Here is a 19,175-nt window from a genome sequence, read left to right on the forward strand (position 1 = left end):
ACATTTTTCCCTCCTCCTGTGTCTGTGAGTGTGTGTGTGAGCAAGCAGGTGGTGCCCATTAGCTGATTAGCTACCTCCTGCATGCTGATTGGTCCACCTGAGGAGACAGGAGCATATTAAGCGGCAGCCGTGCAGTTCCTCGGCCGCTCTCGCTGACTCCACTTCTCCTACTCCCATCGCGGCGCTTTTTGATATTTTGTTCTATGGTGTTGTGAGCGCACTTTGGTATCGTTTGTCCTTCTCCTCTGGCTGCGGGCCAGTGTCACTTTACCTGTCTTTGCAAGACAGTTTATGTTCTCAGGAGTGCAAACCCTTTTGTTTTCTTTTCCCTTTTGGATCGATCATTTTCTCATGTTTAAGGTAGTGTAGGTAAGAAGCCTGTATATTTATTTTCTCGGTTAGGTACAATTTTGATTTGTAAGGTTTGTTTCTTTTTTGTTGGTTTTGCTACTCCTGTTTTTGTATATATTTGGTAAATAAATGTACCAAACGCTTTCTCTGTGTCCGTGTTCTTGGGAGTGGGAAGAGTGGGGAGAGTGCGAATTTTGTGCTGCGCCTTGGTTCCCCTAGACCTGGGCGTAACAACTGCCAACAGCGTCAGCACCTACATAGATATCATTTTCGAATCATTTAATTTGTTCCTCTTCATAATTTCCTTATAAACTAAGTAGGACGATTTAAAACTCACTTAATTGGTTTAATTTATAAATTGCTTCAGTTTATCATCAAAACAGATCAAAAAGGTCGGATTCATTTTACAGTAAATCAAGGAATGATGCACTTCTACAAACATAATTAAAACATTTAAACAAACTACTAAAAGTAGATGAACTACATTATTCAAAAGTGTACAGTAACTTCTGATAATAACACAGGGGAAATAAACGAGGCATCTATTTTCCTCTCTCTCTCTCCCTCCCCTGACAGCCCGTCAGTATCAGGGTTAGACAAAATGAATCCCTTGGCGGTTCTAGTGTTCATTTACCGTTTTGTCTTCTCTTTGCAATGCTTAATCGATTTCAAACCGAGTCTAACGTATAGGGGTGTAACGGTACACGTGCCCGTACCAAAATTCTTCCGTACGGGCCCTTCGGTTCGGTACACGTGTGTACCGAAGTGTACCGAAGTGTACCGAACGAATATAACGTTAAACGTAAAAAATTGAGAACGTGAACAACTTCTTGGAAGTAATCTCAGGTGCTGCGTCGCAGCATTCAGAGTAGTTTGCTCACATTGGGTTCAACGCGTCATAGAGCGAGCAAGTCATTTCATTGGAGGAGAGGCATACTATGAGAGGTGGTCACAGGGATGCGTTAAAATCTAGTCAGTAATTTGAAGAACTGTCGAAATGGCGAACGCAGATAAAGTTGAGCTCGAAAATCCTCCAGCATCATTGAAGTCTCCGGTTTGGGAACATTTTGATTTCACAGTTACGTACAAGGATGACGGACAAAGACAGGTGGACCGAACCAAAGCTGTTTGTCGGCATTGTTCAACTAACATTGGTTACGCGGCTGGCAATACATCAAACTTGCACATTCATTTGAAAAGGCATCACCCGAACGTGAATATCACTGGTACCAAAAGAAAAAAGACAAACCCAACTCCCACTAGCATTTAAGCCTGCACCACTCGCAAAAAGTTTAGACCGAGCCAATGCTTTTACAAACGCCAAATATCCTTGTGTTGCCATGTTAGCAAAGCGCTACCTGGCTGTATCTGCTACCTCTGTCCCTAGCGAGAGGGTGTTCTCCACAGCAGGAGACATTGTTAGTGCCAGCAGATCTGCCCTTTCGGCAAGCAATGTGGACAAGTTATTTTTTCTTTAAAAAAACATGAAAATACAATTATAAGCAAGTCATAATGTCAAACTGGCTGCTTAGGTACTAGTACAGTAGTTCAAATACAGATTATTTCAGTTCATCGAAATGCTGCACCTTAAATGTTTATTTCATTACATTTTGTATTTATTTGAGTGAATACATTATTCACAGTTTAATAATAATAAAATAAAAAAAGAGTTTATGTTTTGTGATAATTTTTTCTGCAGTACCGAAAACGTACCGAACCGAACCGTGACCTAAAAACCGAGGTATGTACCGAACCGAAATGTTTGTGAACTGTTACACCCCTACTAACGTAGCTTAAACTTAACGTTAGCTTTCTAGCTAACAACACATTCACGCACATTTCTATGTGGGGTTTTTTGTAGTGACGAATGAATTGGATGTTGTGGTGGTCGTGTCCCTGATCTTTATGCTGCAGACCCTGCATACCGCTGTTCTCTTCTTATTAGCATCATCGACAAAATAATCCTTGAATCAAAACTTCACTATTTTTGGAGTAACGCTAGCCGCTGCCATGTTAACTGACACTCCTGCCTCCTAGTGGGTTGCCAGGTTTGCGCGCATGGCGCTATAATCACGTTTTTCGAAAAAACTAAACGTAATATCTCAATACAAAAACAAACGCAAATATTTAATTTTAAACAGTCAAGTTCTTTCAAGTCATCTATCTCAAGCTTAAGTCAAGTCTCAAGTCATGAATACCAAGTCAAAATCAAGTCAAGTCTTTTCTCAATGTTAGTCAAGCAAGTCTCAAGTCAAAAAATATGCGACTCAAGTCTGACTCGAGTCAAGTCATGTGACTCGAATCAAGTCATTTGACTCGAGTCCCCACCTCTGATGCTGTCCCACAAGTTATACATATATTCCATAACGTATTATTTAATGAATAACTCTCAATGGGATTCATGTAAATTAATACAAGTGTATCGCAGGTCTCATACTATGACCTGCATCATCTTTAAAGTTCCGTCACATTGTATAGAGCTCTCAAAGATCGAAAGGTTTAATCGACATATTATGCACAAAAGCTTCAGTGGAGGTGTTGGCAATCCCGAGCTCCTCCAACAAAGCGACATAAAGATATAATAAGTAAAATACATAAATAGTTCTAGAAAGGTTTTAATAAACACAGGCTTTCTTACCATATCAACCTCAGAGATGCTGTCTAAGCTCTCCACCTGAACATCCACTCCCACAGGGATGGCAGGTCCTGCAACACAAAGAGCATAAAGAAGATTAGAACAGTGGGCCACCTTCTCCCACTCAGATCAAAGTGGAGTGCTTTAGACATTTAATTTCCTTCCAATAAAACCTGACCGCAGCAAGCAGGTTATGGCTCTTTTCAATAAATCTTCAATAGGATATGAAAGTCTGCCTGATATTCAGTTGCTCTTTGGTATTGCCTATACTTCAATCGTTGAAAGAACCTGAACATCTTTCTCTGACTATTCTGCATCTTCTCTCCTGGTTTACTATTTTGATATGGGAAGCCAATAAGTCAAACATCTTTCTTACTTTCTCTACATTAATATGAGAAGGTGAAGGATTGAAATTAATTCCTATTTACTCAAATATATGCAGGTTCATTTTGTCTCTGCGTTTGTCCTATTTTAGGATTAGCAGCTATTATACAGCAGCCAGGGAGAAGTGTGGGGTTTCATTCTGGGACTTGAACCGACAAACCCCTGGTTCCCATGCCAATTTCCAAGAGACTAAGCTACACTCAAGACATTCAGTGATATTATCTAATCATAGAACCACCTTTACTTTTCTTTATCGATATGATTCCTAATTCCTGAATTAAAATGTTTTAAACAGCAGGGGATACATTCCGTCCTTATGTTTTTGTATATATGAGAGATTCAATCAATCAATCAATCAATGTTTATTTATATAGCACATTATCACACATGTTACATTTGTCTCAGTGGTCTTCACAGTTTTTACAGAATATCAGTATGACAATACGACACCCTCTGTCCTTAGACCCTCACATCGTACAAGGAAACATTTCCAGAGAAACCCCACAGAGAGTCATGCAGGATCACAGAGACAGGTTCAGCCACGACTCGAAATCCAGGACTCAGGATGCAGGACTCAGGATCAAAGACCACAGATTCAAAATGTTTGCTGAATAATAAAATATGTATTCAGAGCTTAAGCTTTGAGCCTTGCCTCTTCTTTTCCTGCAGACATTTTTTATGCTTGAATGTCTGACATTGACTGGTCCAACCCTTAGCTAAAGCAATGCCAAGTATCTGCATATCATATAATTGTAATGTAATTTCTTTACATAGTTCAAATATTTGTGATTTTGTATATAGATATATGTCTAGTCTAGAGTGTATACTTAATTGAATTTCTTACTTTAATTATAATCAGAAATTCTCAATTACTTCCGCATCGGGGACATTTTAGAGCGTCACAGCAAAAGTGACAGGCAGATAAAAGGCAATCCAATATTTAAAAAGTAAGCCAACATACAGTATTAAATATAGAGACAAGCACACGTTAGCAAATTATAAAGACAAATACATACACTATACTCTATGGTTAAAATAAGGAACAGCATTTTTAAAGTGAACATAAGGTTGAGATTGTATGTAATGATTTTTGCTGAGTGAAGTAGAATTCAGATTAACAAAAGTAAAATTCAAAAGAGTGTATATTGTACATGGCAGGGTTTTGCACAAGATTGTATTAGTCTGTATTGCATAAGTTATGACTGTTGGGTTTCGGGACCTAAACTCAATTTATCGGATTTAGATAAAATGGTGACACCAATTTGAGTTGGTCCCATATGAACTCATAGTGAAATTTGGCCAGAGTGATGTGACCTGTGTGGAGCCCAGGGATTGGCAGCTGTCTCACTAATGCAGTGTAAGAACCAGGGATCACAACACATTACACAAATCCACAGGAAGTGGAAAAAGTTACCCAAAAAAAGGATCTGATTTCCGTTTAATATAAATGAGGACATTCAAGTGACATCTGTTGCAAAGATGTATTATTCAAACAACAGTTTTTATAAATAATATGTATAACTGTGCTGCAAATACTACTTGGACATATTTTGTTGCATTATGTTTATACACGGTGGGTCAAATTGATATTTTGATAGAGATAGAAACCACCCCATGCGTTTACAGTACATGAATTGTACCTATTCTAACATCTTTCTCTGACTATTCTGCATGTTCTCTCCTGGTTTACTATTTTGACATGGGAAGCCAATAAGTCAAATGTCTCGAACATCTTTCTTACTTTCTCTACATTAATATGAGAAGGTGAAGGATTGAAATGAATTCCTATTTACTCAAATATACAGGGACATTTTGTCTCTGCTTTTGTCCTATTTTAGGATTAGCAGCTATTATACAGCAGCCAGGGAGAGGTGTGGGGTTTCATTCTGGGACTTGAACCACTGGTTCCCATGCCAATTTCCAAAAGACTAAGCTACACTCAAGACATTCAGTGATATTATCTAATCATAGAACCACCTTTACTTTTGTTTATCGATATGATTCCTAATTCCTGAATTAAAACGTTTTAAACAGCAGGGGATACATTCCGTCATTGGGTTTTTGTATGAGAGATTCAATCAATCGATCAATCAATCAATCAATGTTTATTTATATAGCCCAATATCACACATGTTACATTTGTCTCAGTGGACTTCACAGTTTGTACAGAATATCAGTATGACAATACGACACCCTCTGTCCTTAGACCCTCACATCGTACAAGGAAACACTTCCAGAGAAACCCCACAGAGAGTCATGCAGGACCACAGAGACAGGTTCAGCCACGACTCGAAATCGAGGACTCAGGATGCAGGACTAAGGACTCAGGATCAAAGACCACAGATTCAAAATGTTTGCTGAATAATAAAATATGTATTTAGAGCATAGGATTTGATGGTGTTTTACTAACTGCATTTCATTCTGCTTTACTGTAACAGGATTCATATCCATTTACCATCTCTGTCATGACCTCTGACCTCTACATAAGGATAGGAATGGCATTAAACCCATTACACACCCTGACCCTGTCACATATCTGCAGTCAGCATGTACACACTGCATAGATGGAGCTAAAGTTGAGGGAAGATTTAGAGGCGGTTTGAACCACTTTGCATCACTTATCTATACTGTAATCCAAAGAGATTACCAGAGACGCTAAATGCTAGATAACGGTCATCAAAGCTCCTCAAATGAGGGGCTGTGGAGGGATCTCTGCCTCTGGGATTAATATTCACTTACTGGGACAATGCCACCAAGTGTTGCACTTCTTGTCACTAAAGAGAACAATGGTCTTCTGCTAACACAGTGATTAACCAGTGTACAACGGCTTCAAGATAATGTCCAGCCTTGCAGTGCCTCTTACGGGCACATTTCCATTAGAAAAGCACGGTGCCCTTTCAAAAACGATGCAAATAAAACCGGAACACCTGTTTACATTTGGGGATTATGAAATTGGCCCACTGTCACTGTAAACTTACCTAAAATGTTTTATTGGTTTATTTTAACAATGTGATCACATGATTCTTTCTGATATTATTGCATATCTGCTTTAGGCTAACTTGCTAACATACAGTAGCAAACCTAGTCACTTCAAATATACTGACAAAACACAATTATGAACAGACTAACTCTGCCAGCAGAGACAGTTGTCCAGCTTTATAATCCTGAAACACCAAGCGTTCGGTTGTGTTTTTGAGCTTCTTACAGCGTTTCGTTTATGCAGCGCTTTTACTAAAAGCTGAGCATGTTTCGTCAAGTAAGTCATTTAGTTTTGTTTTGGCACCTTTGTGGTTTTTTATTTACATCGTTCCTGAAGCTGCAGCGTGTTTGCACCTGTCGGCCACCTTAGGATCTGAACTGATTCTAAACAAACAATACAAAGTCAAGTTCTTTCAGAGATAGATCCTTACTTGACTTGAGATCCTTGAGTAAAGTAGTTGGTATTCAAAGTATACAGTAGCATTTGAAATTGAGAGTTTGGAAGTTAGCTAAAGTCCCAAGTGAAGTAGAAGTTTCTCAGGCACTCTGCTAAGCTGAAATGCAAAACTCTGAAATTACTAGTCAGGCCACGTTCTAACCATCATCTATTGTCATGAGGTCTGGATATTCACAAAAATAATTTGAGAGATTTCGGATACAAGAAGCCAAAAACAGTTTCCTCTGAGGGCGCGCTTAGCTTCAGGAAGCTCAGACATCCAAAGGGAGCAGAGCTGCTGCTCATCCTGTTGAAAGGAGCCAGTTGAAGGGGTTCTGGCAACTGATCAAAAATGTCTCCTGGGCGCTTTAGTTTAAAGTGTTAGACATCACCTCCAAAGGGCTGGAGTAGGTGGAGATATTATGCACCTCATGTGGCTTCAGAACATCTTTGGGATCTCCAGGAAGAGCTGGATAATGTTGCTAGGGAGAGGAGGTCGGGACTATCTGGCATAACCTTCTATCTATGATAGATAGAATAGAATGCATTGGAAGTAGTGATGCACGGGTTGCAGGTGTTATCATGAACATGTAGTCAATCAGTAGTTTGGGTGACCAGGCATCATGGGGGTCCCAATTCATTCAAGTCTACGTTTGTTCATTTATCTAAAACCAGTATGCTTCAGGGTCGGTGATCACACGTACATTCATCTCAGGTACTGGTAGAGGTGAAGTGTTTATTCCATTTTAGCTAGGTTCAGGTGAATGATCCATGAATACATGCAGATCTGTAATGTAATTATTAATAATAATAATAATAAATGGGATTTATATAGCGCTTTTCTAGACCCAAAGACGCTTTACATTATGAGTCGGGTCGACAAACAAAACAAGAAAAAAAACACAAACAAAAACAAAAAACAAAACAAAAACAGAAAAGCAGTCAGGAGGATGTTGGTTCAGAGGGGCGAGGGGCGGGTTTAAGGATAAGCAGAGTTGAAGAGGTGGGTTTTGAGACGGGAGTGGAACAGGGTGAGGGAATCAGACTCACGGAGGTCTTGGGGGAGGGAGTTCCAAAGCTTCGGGGCTGCCACAGAGAAGGCTCTGTCCCCGAAGCTCCGGAGTTTGGCCTTGGGGATTGAGAGCAAACCGGCTGAGGTGGATCTGAGGGACTGGGGTGGTTGGTAGAAGATGAGGAGGTCAGTGAGGTAGGGGGGGGCCAGATGGTGGAGGGCTTTATAGGTGAGGACCAGGAGTTTGTAGTGAATGCGGTGTGAGACGGGAAGCCAGTGGAGTTCTTTGAGGACCGGGGTGATGTGATGCCATGATTTGGTGTGGGTGAGGAGTCTGGCGGCTGCGTTCTGGACACGCTGGAGTCTGTTGAGGGATGTTGTGCTGATGCCGAAGAGGAGTGAGTTGCAATAGTCAAGGCGGGAGGAGATGAAGGCGTGAATGAGTCGCTCAGCTGCGGGGCGGGTGAGAGAGGGACGGAGTTTGGCGATATTGCGGAGGTGGAAAAATGAGGTTTTTACAACTTGGCGGATGTGGGGGTCGAGAGAGAGGGTGGGGTCGAATATCACGCCAAGGTTGCGTGCCTGGGTGGAGGGGGAAACAGGGGTGCCATCGATGGTGAGTGTCAGGTTGGGGGTTTTGCTGAGGGTGGATTTGGAGCTGATGAGGAGGAGTTCAGTTTTATTACTGTTGAGTTTGAGGAAGTTGTGTTGCATCCAGGATTTTATTGCAGTCAGACAGGATTCGATGTGTGTGAGAGGGGGGTTGTGGGGGGATTTGGTGCTGAGGTAGATCTGTGTGTCGTCAGCATAGCAGTGAAAGCCCAGGTTGTGATGGCGGAGAATCTGACCAAGGGGGAGGATGTAGATGATGAAGAGGAGGGGGCCGAGTACTGAACCTTGGGGAACACCTTGGGTGACTGAAGCTGTGGTAGAGGAGTGATTGTTGAGGGAGATGAAGTGGGATCTGTCGGAGAGGTAGGACTGGAGCCACCTGAGTGCAGTACCTTCGATACCGATATCCCGGAGTCGGGTAAGCAGGATGGTGTGGCTCACGGTATCGAAGGCTGCGGTCAGGTCAAGGAGGATGAGGATGTTGAGGGAACCGGTGTCAGCAGAGGTGAGGAAGGAATTGAGGACTTTGATGAGTGCCGTTTCTGTGCTGTGGTGAAGACGAAAACCAGACTGAAGGGGTTCAAAAAGTTCATTTTTTTGGAGATGGCGGTGGAGTTGTTTGGAGATGATGCGTTCTATTGTTTTAGAGAGAAAGGGGAGGTTGGAGATGGGGCGGTAATTACTGAGGGAGGAGGGATCCAGACCGGGTTTCTTGAGGATGGGAGTGACAGCAGCAGTTTTGAAGGCAGAGGGAACGGTTCCTTGGGACAGGGAGGAGTTGAAAAGGTTGACAATGTAGGGGCAAAGGACGGGGAGGCAGGACTTTAGAAGAGGGGTGGGTAGAGGGTCAAGCGAGCAGATTGTGGGTTTGGAGGAGCTGATCAGTTGGAGTATTTCAGGGGGGGTAACCAGAGTGAACTGGGAGAGAATGCCGTGGGGAGGAGGGCTCGGGAGGTCAAGGGAGATGGAGGGAGGAAACGGGCGGTGGATGTTGGGGGAGATGTTTGTGTGTCAGATGCAACGGATAGGGAGTGATTAATGGCAGTGATTTTGTCAGAGAAAAACTGGAGGAATGAACTGCATGTGGAAGTGGAGGAAGAGAGGGTGTCAGCACGGGGTTTGAGGAGCTTGTTGATGGTGGAGAAGAGGGTCCTGGGGTTACGGGAGGGGTCGATGAAGATGGTGGAGAGGTAAGCAGATTTTGCGGCATTGAGGGCGTCTCTGTAGGTAGTGAGATGGACTTTGTAGGAATCATGGTGAACTGTGAGGGATGATTTCATGGTTAGGCGTTCAAGCTGGCGGCCGGTTTGCTTCAGTTTACGGAGTGCAGGGGTGAACCAGGGTGAGGAGGTTTTAAAAGTGAAATTTTTCCTTTTGAGGGGGGCCAAGCTATTGAGGGAGGCGAGTAGGGTTGAATTAAGGTGGTTGAGTTGATCATCGGGTGAGCTGAGGTTCGAGTCCAGGGGGAGAGTAGAGGATAGCAGGTCGGAGAGGTGCCGGGGATCAACAGAGCGTAAATTACGGAAAGTGATGTTCCTGGATGGGGGGGGGGGGCGGCGGACGGGGGAGGCGGTGGTGAACTGTATGAGTTTGTGGTCAGAGAGGGGAAAGGGGCAGGGGTGGAGGTCGAGTACTGTGAGGTTGGTGGAGCAGACAAGGTCAAGGATGTGTCCTTTATCGTGGGTGGGGAAGGTGACATGTTGTGTAAATGAGAAATTGTCCAGAAGGGAGGAAAATTCAGAAGCGTGTTTGCAGGTGGTGGAGTCCATGTGGATGTTAAGGTCGCCGAGGAGTAACAGACGTGGGGAGAGGGATGAAGCAATGGTTAGGAGTTCAGTGAGATCAGAGAGGAAGGAGGGGTGTGGTTTAGGGGGGCGGTAAATGAGGATAACTGTCAGTGAGGGAGGGGTTTTGAAGGCGAGAAATTCGAAGGATGGTACTGAGGGGAGGGTGAGTTCTGTAGTCCGGATGTTCTGGTTGTAGATGACAGCCAGCCCACCACCACGGCGTGAGGGGCGGGGTTTAGTGATGTAATTAAAACCAGGGGGGGATGTTTGATTAAGCAAGAAGAAGTCATTGGGTTGTTGCCAGGTTTCAGTGAGCAGAAGGAAGTCGATGGATTTGTCCAGGATTAGTTCGTGAAGGATGTGGGCTTTATTGTTGAGTGACCGTATATTTAGAAGGGCAAAAATTATTAATTTACATATGTATAAAAATACACTGATATCAACCACACAATATAGTTGAGAAGTAAAATCTAATTCAAATGTCTTACTCTGCAGTAGAGATTTACCATATGAAATTATTTATTACCAAAATTGAAACTGTGCATATACAGTATGTACGATGTGACATCATCATTATCAGATACCATGATACAAGTTATAATCTATACAATAAAGTAAAGTAAGAATGACTATCCGATATACGTTCAATTGGATCGATTAAGTCACTTTGAATAAATTATTGGTTTTAAATTCAAATGTAAAAATGTCCAGCAGCACTGTAACCAACTAGACCAAAGCAAAAAAAGATGCAGCCACGTGAAAACAGAGCTGCTTTGGGTTTATAAACTACTTCAGAGATATACAGTATGGCGGGGGGACATCTGCTCTAAAGTGCTGCTGTTGGTTCAAATCTATTTCTTATGTCACATTCCACCTCTCTTTCCTCCCCTCCAGCAACATTCCATCTACCTCAAACCCATTCATTGCTATTCTCTACCTGTCCACCAGAAGCCCTCAGGCAAGGGTCAGAGCCAGAGAGGCCCTACACACCGGAGACACATCTGGAGGAGTCTGTAGGCAAGCAGGTGCAGATTTCAGGGTACAGGGCTTATGGCGTACAGGTTCAGATGGCTTAGACTGCTATGCTATAAAGAGTTGTTGGCAAAACATGCATTACGTACAGGGCTGATAAGGAGAAGTGGAAACAGGTGTCAGGTCTGAACTATGGGGAGTAAGATAAGACAGTGTGTACAGTCAAAGCTGTGTTCTGTTAAACAAATAATAATATTAGGTCCACAAATTATTATTAAAGTAAGGGGAAGTTAGTTAGAATTTCTAAATTGTAAAGTCATTAGCAAATAAAAAGTTTGATTCCTTCAGGGGGGCCAGGGCCATGAGTAAAAACAATTTCCCAAGAAGCAGAGGAGAGAAACCAGCCCTGCACCAGAAATGAGGGTTAAGTTTAAATATTAACCAGGTGGACTCTGTTACGGGTGAGCGTAGCAAGCAGGACCCAAATGCAGATAACACTGAAAATATATTTATTTAAAGAGCCTGTGACACGAACCCAACAACTGTTGTGCAATGAAATAGTGGGCTACTAGTAATCTCGAACCGTCAGTTTAAAAAAGAAAAAGCGATACCGTTCCGATAAATATCAATAATTTCGAACATCGCGGGAAATTCGACTCATTTTGAGGTTTTGGGGGAATCCAGAAGTGACGTCAATGCGGGAACGCTTCACTGCGGCGAGAGAGCCAAACACGGACAAAGTGTGTTGTCATGCGTAGAAATTGTGAATTACTGAGTTTAGGCACGTTAATAACGTTTTAATGAAGTTGACTACAGTATATTCATATTTGTCAGTGCTTTCATGTCAATTCGGCGAACATAAACATAAATGATCGTGGTGAAGATGATGATTAAATTAGGATTAAAAATCGGTAGTGAGAGCTGCTGAATTTCCTCCCGTCGAATGTGATATAAAAACAAATCGATTATTTTTGTAAACTCAAGTGGATGAAACTACATTTATTAGTGCTTTCATGTCAATTCGGCGAACATATGATACATCAAATGATCGTGAGGATGATGATTTAAAAATCTTTTGTTTGAGCCGGTCTGCATTTCCTGATGAGAAAACAAACCTTAGCTTTTTGTAGTTGCAGTCAGTGGTGTAGTGGGCGTTGGACGCGGGGGTACGCCGTACCCCCACTTATTTGAAGCATGATTTCTTTTTTTAATAGTCTAATACATCTAAAATCATTGCCAGTGTTATCAGTTGCAAGTGTGTGTTTGTTGTAATAATGACGAAAACATAATAGGCAGATTTCACAGTAATTATAATAAAAACATAGCTCAAGCATTTATGCAACTTGATTTGAAGCGTGTGTGTGTGAGGGGCAGAACTGTGTGTGTAGGGTGACCGCACTGTGCGGGACTGCACACACAGCATTTGTATTATTTGTCCCGCGTCCCACATATTGAGACTATGTCCCGCATTCGAGTGATAGTCGCGCAGAAAGGCCGGATCGGTTCGCTGACAGCCGGCACCGCCCTTTATTATTATATTGTCTAAACGGCATCATGTAAGTTGCGCTGACAGGCGACACAGAGGTCCCCAAGCCCCCGTTGACAGTTCACGAGCGCGTCCATAGTGTCTCCCGTCCACCCACCACCCCATCCACCCAGTAAAAACATCCACACTACACCACTGGTTGTAGTAGTACACCAACATGGATTAAACGTGTTTTTTTTTTTTACCACAATGTTGGGGAAATTAATGGATAAAATGCACGGATTATTATTATTATTATTATTATTATTATTATTATTATTATTCCCACTCCGATCGGGACACTAGGTCCACCGTTTCCCCGCAGCGAGGCTCCCCCCGTTGACAGTTTACGTGGGCTGGGCTGGGTGCAGTGGCGGACTGGCCATCGGGACGAATCCCGATGGGCCGGTACCGAAGTGAGCCGGTCGGATAAGTCACTAGCACATCCCCCACTCCCCCAGTTGACAATTTACAAGTGGTACCGAAGTGGGCCGGTCGAGAGTCCCGGGCTGATTTTTAGTCCCAGTCCACCACTGGCTACATGACCGTATGATCGCCCATATTGACGCACCTAATTCCTAAACTTCTAACAGATACAAAATAAACCGATCCTTCAGCCTCATATGAGCTCTCAGACACGTTCAAAATTAAACTGTCATCGCTGTCTGAGCTTGCTGCTGTTTGCCCCATCGTGCGTTTACATGCAGACATTTACATTGGCGGGACTTGAAGAATCCCCGAGAAGATCCAGGAAATGGTCAACATTGAAGGGCAGATTAATGGTTATCAAAGTACAACTATCCAAAATCAGTTCAGTAACGGTTTTCAAGGGGACAATATTTACTCAAATTGATGGGTTTGGATGATGGGGGAAAATCGTGTCACAGGCTCTTTAAAGGATAACACGGACAATCAGAACACTCCCCGGTGAACACAGTCACAGACAAACGACGCACCAACAATGACAGACAGAAAAAACTGAACTTAAATACACACAGGACTAATCAAGGAAGCAAGAGACAGGTGAGGAGGGAGGAGAAAACACAGGGGCACCAGGTGAACACAATCAAGAAAACAGGTAGGAGGAAACACACACAGGCCCTTTCTCACTTCTCTTATTTTTTATTTCCTCGCTCCTCGGTCTCGGTCTCACCGGAAGTTGATTTGTCTGCACCATCTTGAGTAGCGTCCCAATGGCCTTATTTTTGCCGGAGGAGCGAGGAGCGATAATGGAGGAGCTATAATCGAGGAACCACCAGACCATCCTTCGATGAAATCCTCAGACACTCGCCCCGCCCCCTTACTGTGTATCGCTCACTGATTGGACGATGCAGTGCATGCACTGATCTGATGCTTCTTGACATGAGAGCAGTTTCCCAGCGGAGTGAAGAAAATACATGAACCTCACAGGAGTCACTTCTCAGTTTATACTGTGTTTTGTTTCAATTCATGTATCATTTAGTTACACATATATTTATATTACACATGATATATCTGAACAACAAAGTGGTCAAAAATCATTTTATTCATTTTTTGGAAACATTTTCATGATCGGTTTTTTTGTTTTACATTTTCATTTATTGTCATTTCCATTCAGTCAGTCATTAAGTGCTATTTAAAATGTTAATTTGCTACATATCCAAACAAACAAACAAAGTGTGCAATCCAATGAATGTTAATCTAACTGGGTTTTGATATCCCTTTTTCTTCTCTCAATTATTTTATTTCTATTGTGCACTCTAATCAATATTAATCCAACTAATGTTCGTTTATACATTTTAAGAATGGCGTTTATCTTTTTTGAGAATGAGTTCTTATTTGATTTTATTTATTTTAGTCTACAACAGATGATACAAATGTTTGTGTCACAGGGTATATGCAGGAATCCTGAAGTCAAATTGAATACCTTTTAAGACCTTTTTTAAGACCCTTTCCATACATTTTAAGACCTAATCGCAACTTTGAGTTCTAACCGGTTACATTGGCAACACACTTTACCTCACATTTACTATATTGATTGTAAGATAGCAAAACTAAACAGAGTGCAGACAGACTCCTGAAGCCTCCACATGAACTTCAACCTCTCTGTGAAGGTCAGGTTTAATGCAGTATGCTACTTTTTTGCTTCTGTAGACTCTGTGCTCTTTCATTCCAGTAAAACTCCTCAGAAACCAGTATTTGACCAATAAACAAAACAATTGACAAAACTTTGAACTATGACATATATTAAACTTTGGTGAGCTTCAGCGGGGTAATGCCATATAGGAGCTCCCTCACAAATACCCAGGGGTTAAATTGGGCTGGGGCTGTCCGGGGCTAAGCCCTGGCACATAGGACGATGCTCTGACGTCATCACCCTCACACATTTGTCATATGTTTACAAAAAAGGATATATATGTTATGACTTTTCTCGTTCTTAATATAGACTATATTTAGGGTCTATATGTGTTGACTTTACTTTAAAATAGCAGATCTCTGTGACCGGATATAGTTTGGCTTAGACCCCGGCCCCACAAGGACGCATACGGTAAAACGTATACCATGCAAAAAAGGCTTCCGTTCACACGCATTCGATTCATTAACGTGTCCGTTCACACTAGACCGCTGGAAATGCTGGAAACGATGTAGTACATATGTCAGGCCTCTGAGTGGCGCTGCTGCCGCCCGAAATACACCAAAAGCATTAAAGAAGACCCCGGAGCATGGTTACCCTTCTGTTTATTCTCCGCGGTGGTTGGCGTGTTCTCCTGCTGTATCTCTCAGGTAGTCCACCAGCAGATGAAAAACACCCACCTCTCCGCCTCTTCCAAGGAACGAGGGGACCGTGCGGCAGTTTCCGTAAAAGAAATGTTCCGCCGGTAAACATGTCCGTTAAAGTTTAAATCTTCCGTACAAAATTCGAAAAGTGCCGGTCAGAGGTCTTCTTTGTTATTTATTGAGCTTTAAAACAAATTGATAACGACTCTGTTCTCTGTATAATAATATAATAATATTTAATAAACGGTGACTTCCTCTCTTTTCCTCCCCCTCTTCTGACAGCCCAGCAGCAGCAGAAGACGTGGGGAGAGGGAGGCGGGCTATTTCATTGTTATCAGAAAATGATCATATAGGGCAGGGGTTCCCAACCTTTTTCACCCAGGGCCCCCCTAAATGACTCCTGTTGGAATTTGCGACCCCCCAAAACTTTGAAACTTTAATTATCGCTGTTGCTGATCTGCCCCCCTGCCCGATCTGTACTGTGCATGTGCGAGATGGTCTGCCATACTGGACAACTCCGTACGGCAACCCAACTAGGACACTTGACACAGTGGCGTTTGCCAAAGCACAAAAAGAAAATGGATTTAACTTCTGTTTGGCAGTTATCATACTGAATAAATATTTACTGTGAATGTATGCAAAAATGTATGGCATATAGCTGTCTAACAGAAGTTAAATCTATGTCTCACTTATTCTGACAATGTACTTAACCCCAAATAAAAGAACCCAATAAAAAGAGTTGTTAAATAAAAGTGAAGTCACGTTGTCATAACAATAACTCATCTCTCCCGGTTTTTTTGTGTTCTTTTTCTGCTTTGCCAAACGCCACTGTGTGAAGTGTCCTATTACAGTTGCCGTATGTAGTTGTCCAGTATGGCGGACCATCTCGCACATGCGCAGTACAGATCGGGCAGATCGGGTAGTGACAGCCGTGCCTGGTAACAGCGGAAAGTTTAAAAGTCTGAAAAATGCTACAACTACTGTCACAAACTGGATGAATGTGAAGTATTTCATTAAAGGAGGATGAAAGCGTAATTAAGGAGCACTATTGGAGTGACTTTATTGGTTATTGGACTCAGGATTAATGAATTTGGATGCCCGCTGTATCAAGAAATTAAAGGACGGCGCAAGTGGAAACAATTCACAAAGGGATTCAACTGTTTAAATCACATGCTCAAAGTAAGCCGGATTTTGGCGATGTGTTTATGTGGATTAAAAAATCGTAAATAATCTACAAAATGGAGGAGACCGATCTGATCGGAGCAACTGTGACAAATAATCCAACTGAAACCGGCACTTTACGCGCAGAAGAAACATTTATATTAAAGAAAAAATGATACATTTCTGTCTTTGTATGCTTTTATTAGCTACTAACTTGCAAATGTATGCATCATATTTATTTCAAATGTCGAAGAACAGGACACTTCAAAAGAATATACTATGTCTCATAAATAAATGGTAATATGGTTGCATAGGCCTATATAAAAAAAAATGAAAAACTGGCATATTAAGCAGGTAAATCAAATGCTTGTCTGCCATGGAACAGGTAGCAGAGAGAAGACGAGGTTCAAGTAGGTTCATTAATGTGAACCTTGGGCTTGCACGCCCGCAGCCAGGGATGGAATGTCCGGTGTAATGTGAGTGACAGCCAGTCTAAAGTCGTTGTGAACGTCCAGTGTGTTGCGTGCTTTTGTTTTGATGGCAACAAGTGCGCTGAAGGCTGTTTCTGATAGATATGTCGTACTGAATGGGAGTATAATCCTGGTCGTGGCATGCAGTGTGATCTTTGGAGCGAGGCTTGGTCCTTTGAGAATCCCAAACTTTTTGAATCCTTTTTCCTGGAAGTATTTCTTTGACAGCGAGTCAGCTTGGATGTCGGTGAGCTCATCTTCGCAATCCAGGTATTCCACATCCTCAACTTTGGCAATAAAGGGATCTAAAACCCACAATTCCTTGGAGACATACTCGTCTATGTCAGCGAACCGTGATTGCATTTCCGTTTGCAGTGCGTTCATATGGCGGATGAACTCGCGACGTACAGACACAGGCACCGTTTCAGGATTGTTTTGGGATTGTTTCAGCAGTAGTGGAAACTGTTGCAGCTCCCCCCTCTCCATTTTCCCGACCCTGTACTCCAGTTTGCGCACAAATGCATCATTGGAGAATGTTGGACTCCACTCCTTGCAGACGCTTGTTTGTTTCATTGTAGAGACTGAAGATGTCGGCCAGGTATGCTGTTTTAATCCAGAATGACTCAGTCACTTGCTCTGACAGTGCGCGGTTACGAGTTTGTAGAAACTCTTTTTTTTCCTTTCCTTTCCTTCAGTTCTACAAAGCATGCCAGCACTCGGTCGCGTGAGAGCCAGCGCACCTCGGTGTGCAGGAGGAGGGTTTGCGAATAGACGCTTGTTGGTGGGGCGACCTTTGATGAAATTGACTATTTTAATAACAGTTGAGAGTGTTTCGCTGAGGTCTTCTGACAGTTTCTTGCTTGCCAGGGCCTGGCGATGTATCACACAGTGAAATATTGTGCAGTGTGGGGCCTTTTCTTTCAAGCGACTGTTAAATCTCTTGTTTTTCCCCATCATTGAGGCAGCTCCGTCTGTGCAACATGCAACTAAATTATCATAGGGAAGCTTGTGGGATGAGAGGTAAGAATCCACTGCAGTAAAGATTTCCTCACCCCGGGTGGTATTGGTAAGGTTGACTGACATAAGAATGTCCTGCTTCAAATCTTCCCCATCGATATATTGCACAAAAACGATCAGCACAGCCTCGTCGGCTACAGTTGTGGTTTCATCAAGTTGTATGGCAAATGGCCCCTTTCCAAGCTTTTCGAGCAGCTGCAACTCGCAGTTACTTGCCATCTTCTCAATTCTGTCTTTCACCGTATTTTTTGATAGTGGTACAGTTTTTAGCTTCTCCGCCACCTGCGGGCCGCACAGTTTCTCAACCATCTTAATGCAAGCTGGCTTAATGAGCTGCTCGCCAATGTTGTGCGGTTTCTTTGCCTTTGCTATTAAAAGTGCACATTCAAAAGAGGCCTCGCTGCCAGCCCTAACAAACGCTGTTCTAATATCCATTGGCTTGTTTGCCTTTGCAAGGTGTTGTTTCTTTATGAAAAAGTCCCGATCACGCCCGACTGTTTCTGGGTGCATGGTCTGTTGGTGTCTCTTCATTTTGCTGGGTTTCATGCTTTCGTTGGCTAGCTTCTCTCTGCATATCACACACTCTTCTCTCTGCATATCACACTCCCTCCATGAAACCGAAGTTAAGATAGCTCTCTAGGTAGGTCCTCATTTTCTTTTTGATTGCAGATGAGCTGTCATCTCCTTTACGTTTTTCAGACACTTTAAGACAAAAATATTCACCTTATGAAGTCGGTCGCTAGCTAGCAAGCGCAGCAAACTGTTATTATTATGAAAGCTGACACAGTAACGTCAATGTTGGCGCCAATCGGAGGAGTATCAGATGAATTTTTTGAATTTTAATTTTAGTTAATCAATTAATTTCTATATTTTATTGTAATGTAGACAAGGCTTTTAGCGCCAATCATGTATTGCGTTACAATATGTAAAAAAAAAAGATATTTAAAAAAAAATTATATGTACATTCTTTTTTTTTTTTAATTCTAAATATGATATTAGGCCTCAAATCATCTGAGGTCTGGCGGCCCCCCTGCGATCTTTGGCGACCCCCCAAGGGGGTCGCGACCCCCAGGTTGG

At 42.5% G+C, this 19,175-nt stretch overlaps 1 protein-coding gene across 1 annotated transcript in view; it reads right to left on the bottom strand.

The window, feature by feature from the left end:
* Positions 1-19,175, bottom strand: part of gabrr2a (gamma-aminobutyric acid type A receptor subunit rho2a) — a 197,490-nt gene that overhangs the window by 136,433 nt on the left and 41,882 nt on the right. Inside the window, exon 3 of the mRNA XM_079691714.1 lies at positions 2,990-3,057. Coding sequence (XP_079547840.1) covers positions 2,990-3,057 — 68 coding nt within the window. The remainder of the gene's footprint in view (positions 1-2,989; positions 3,058-19,175) is intronic.

This window comes from Notothenia rossii (genome assembly GCF_949606895.1).
Source record: "Notothenia rossii genome assembly, chromosome: 7".
NCBI classification, from domain to species: domain Eukaryota; kingdom Metazoa; phylum Chordata; class Actinopteri; order Perciformes; family Nototheniidae; genus Notothenia; species Notothenia rossii.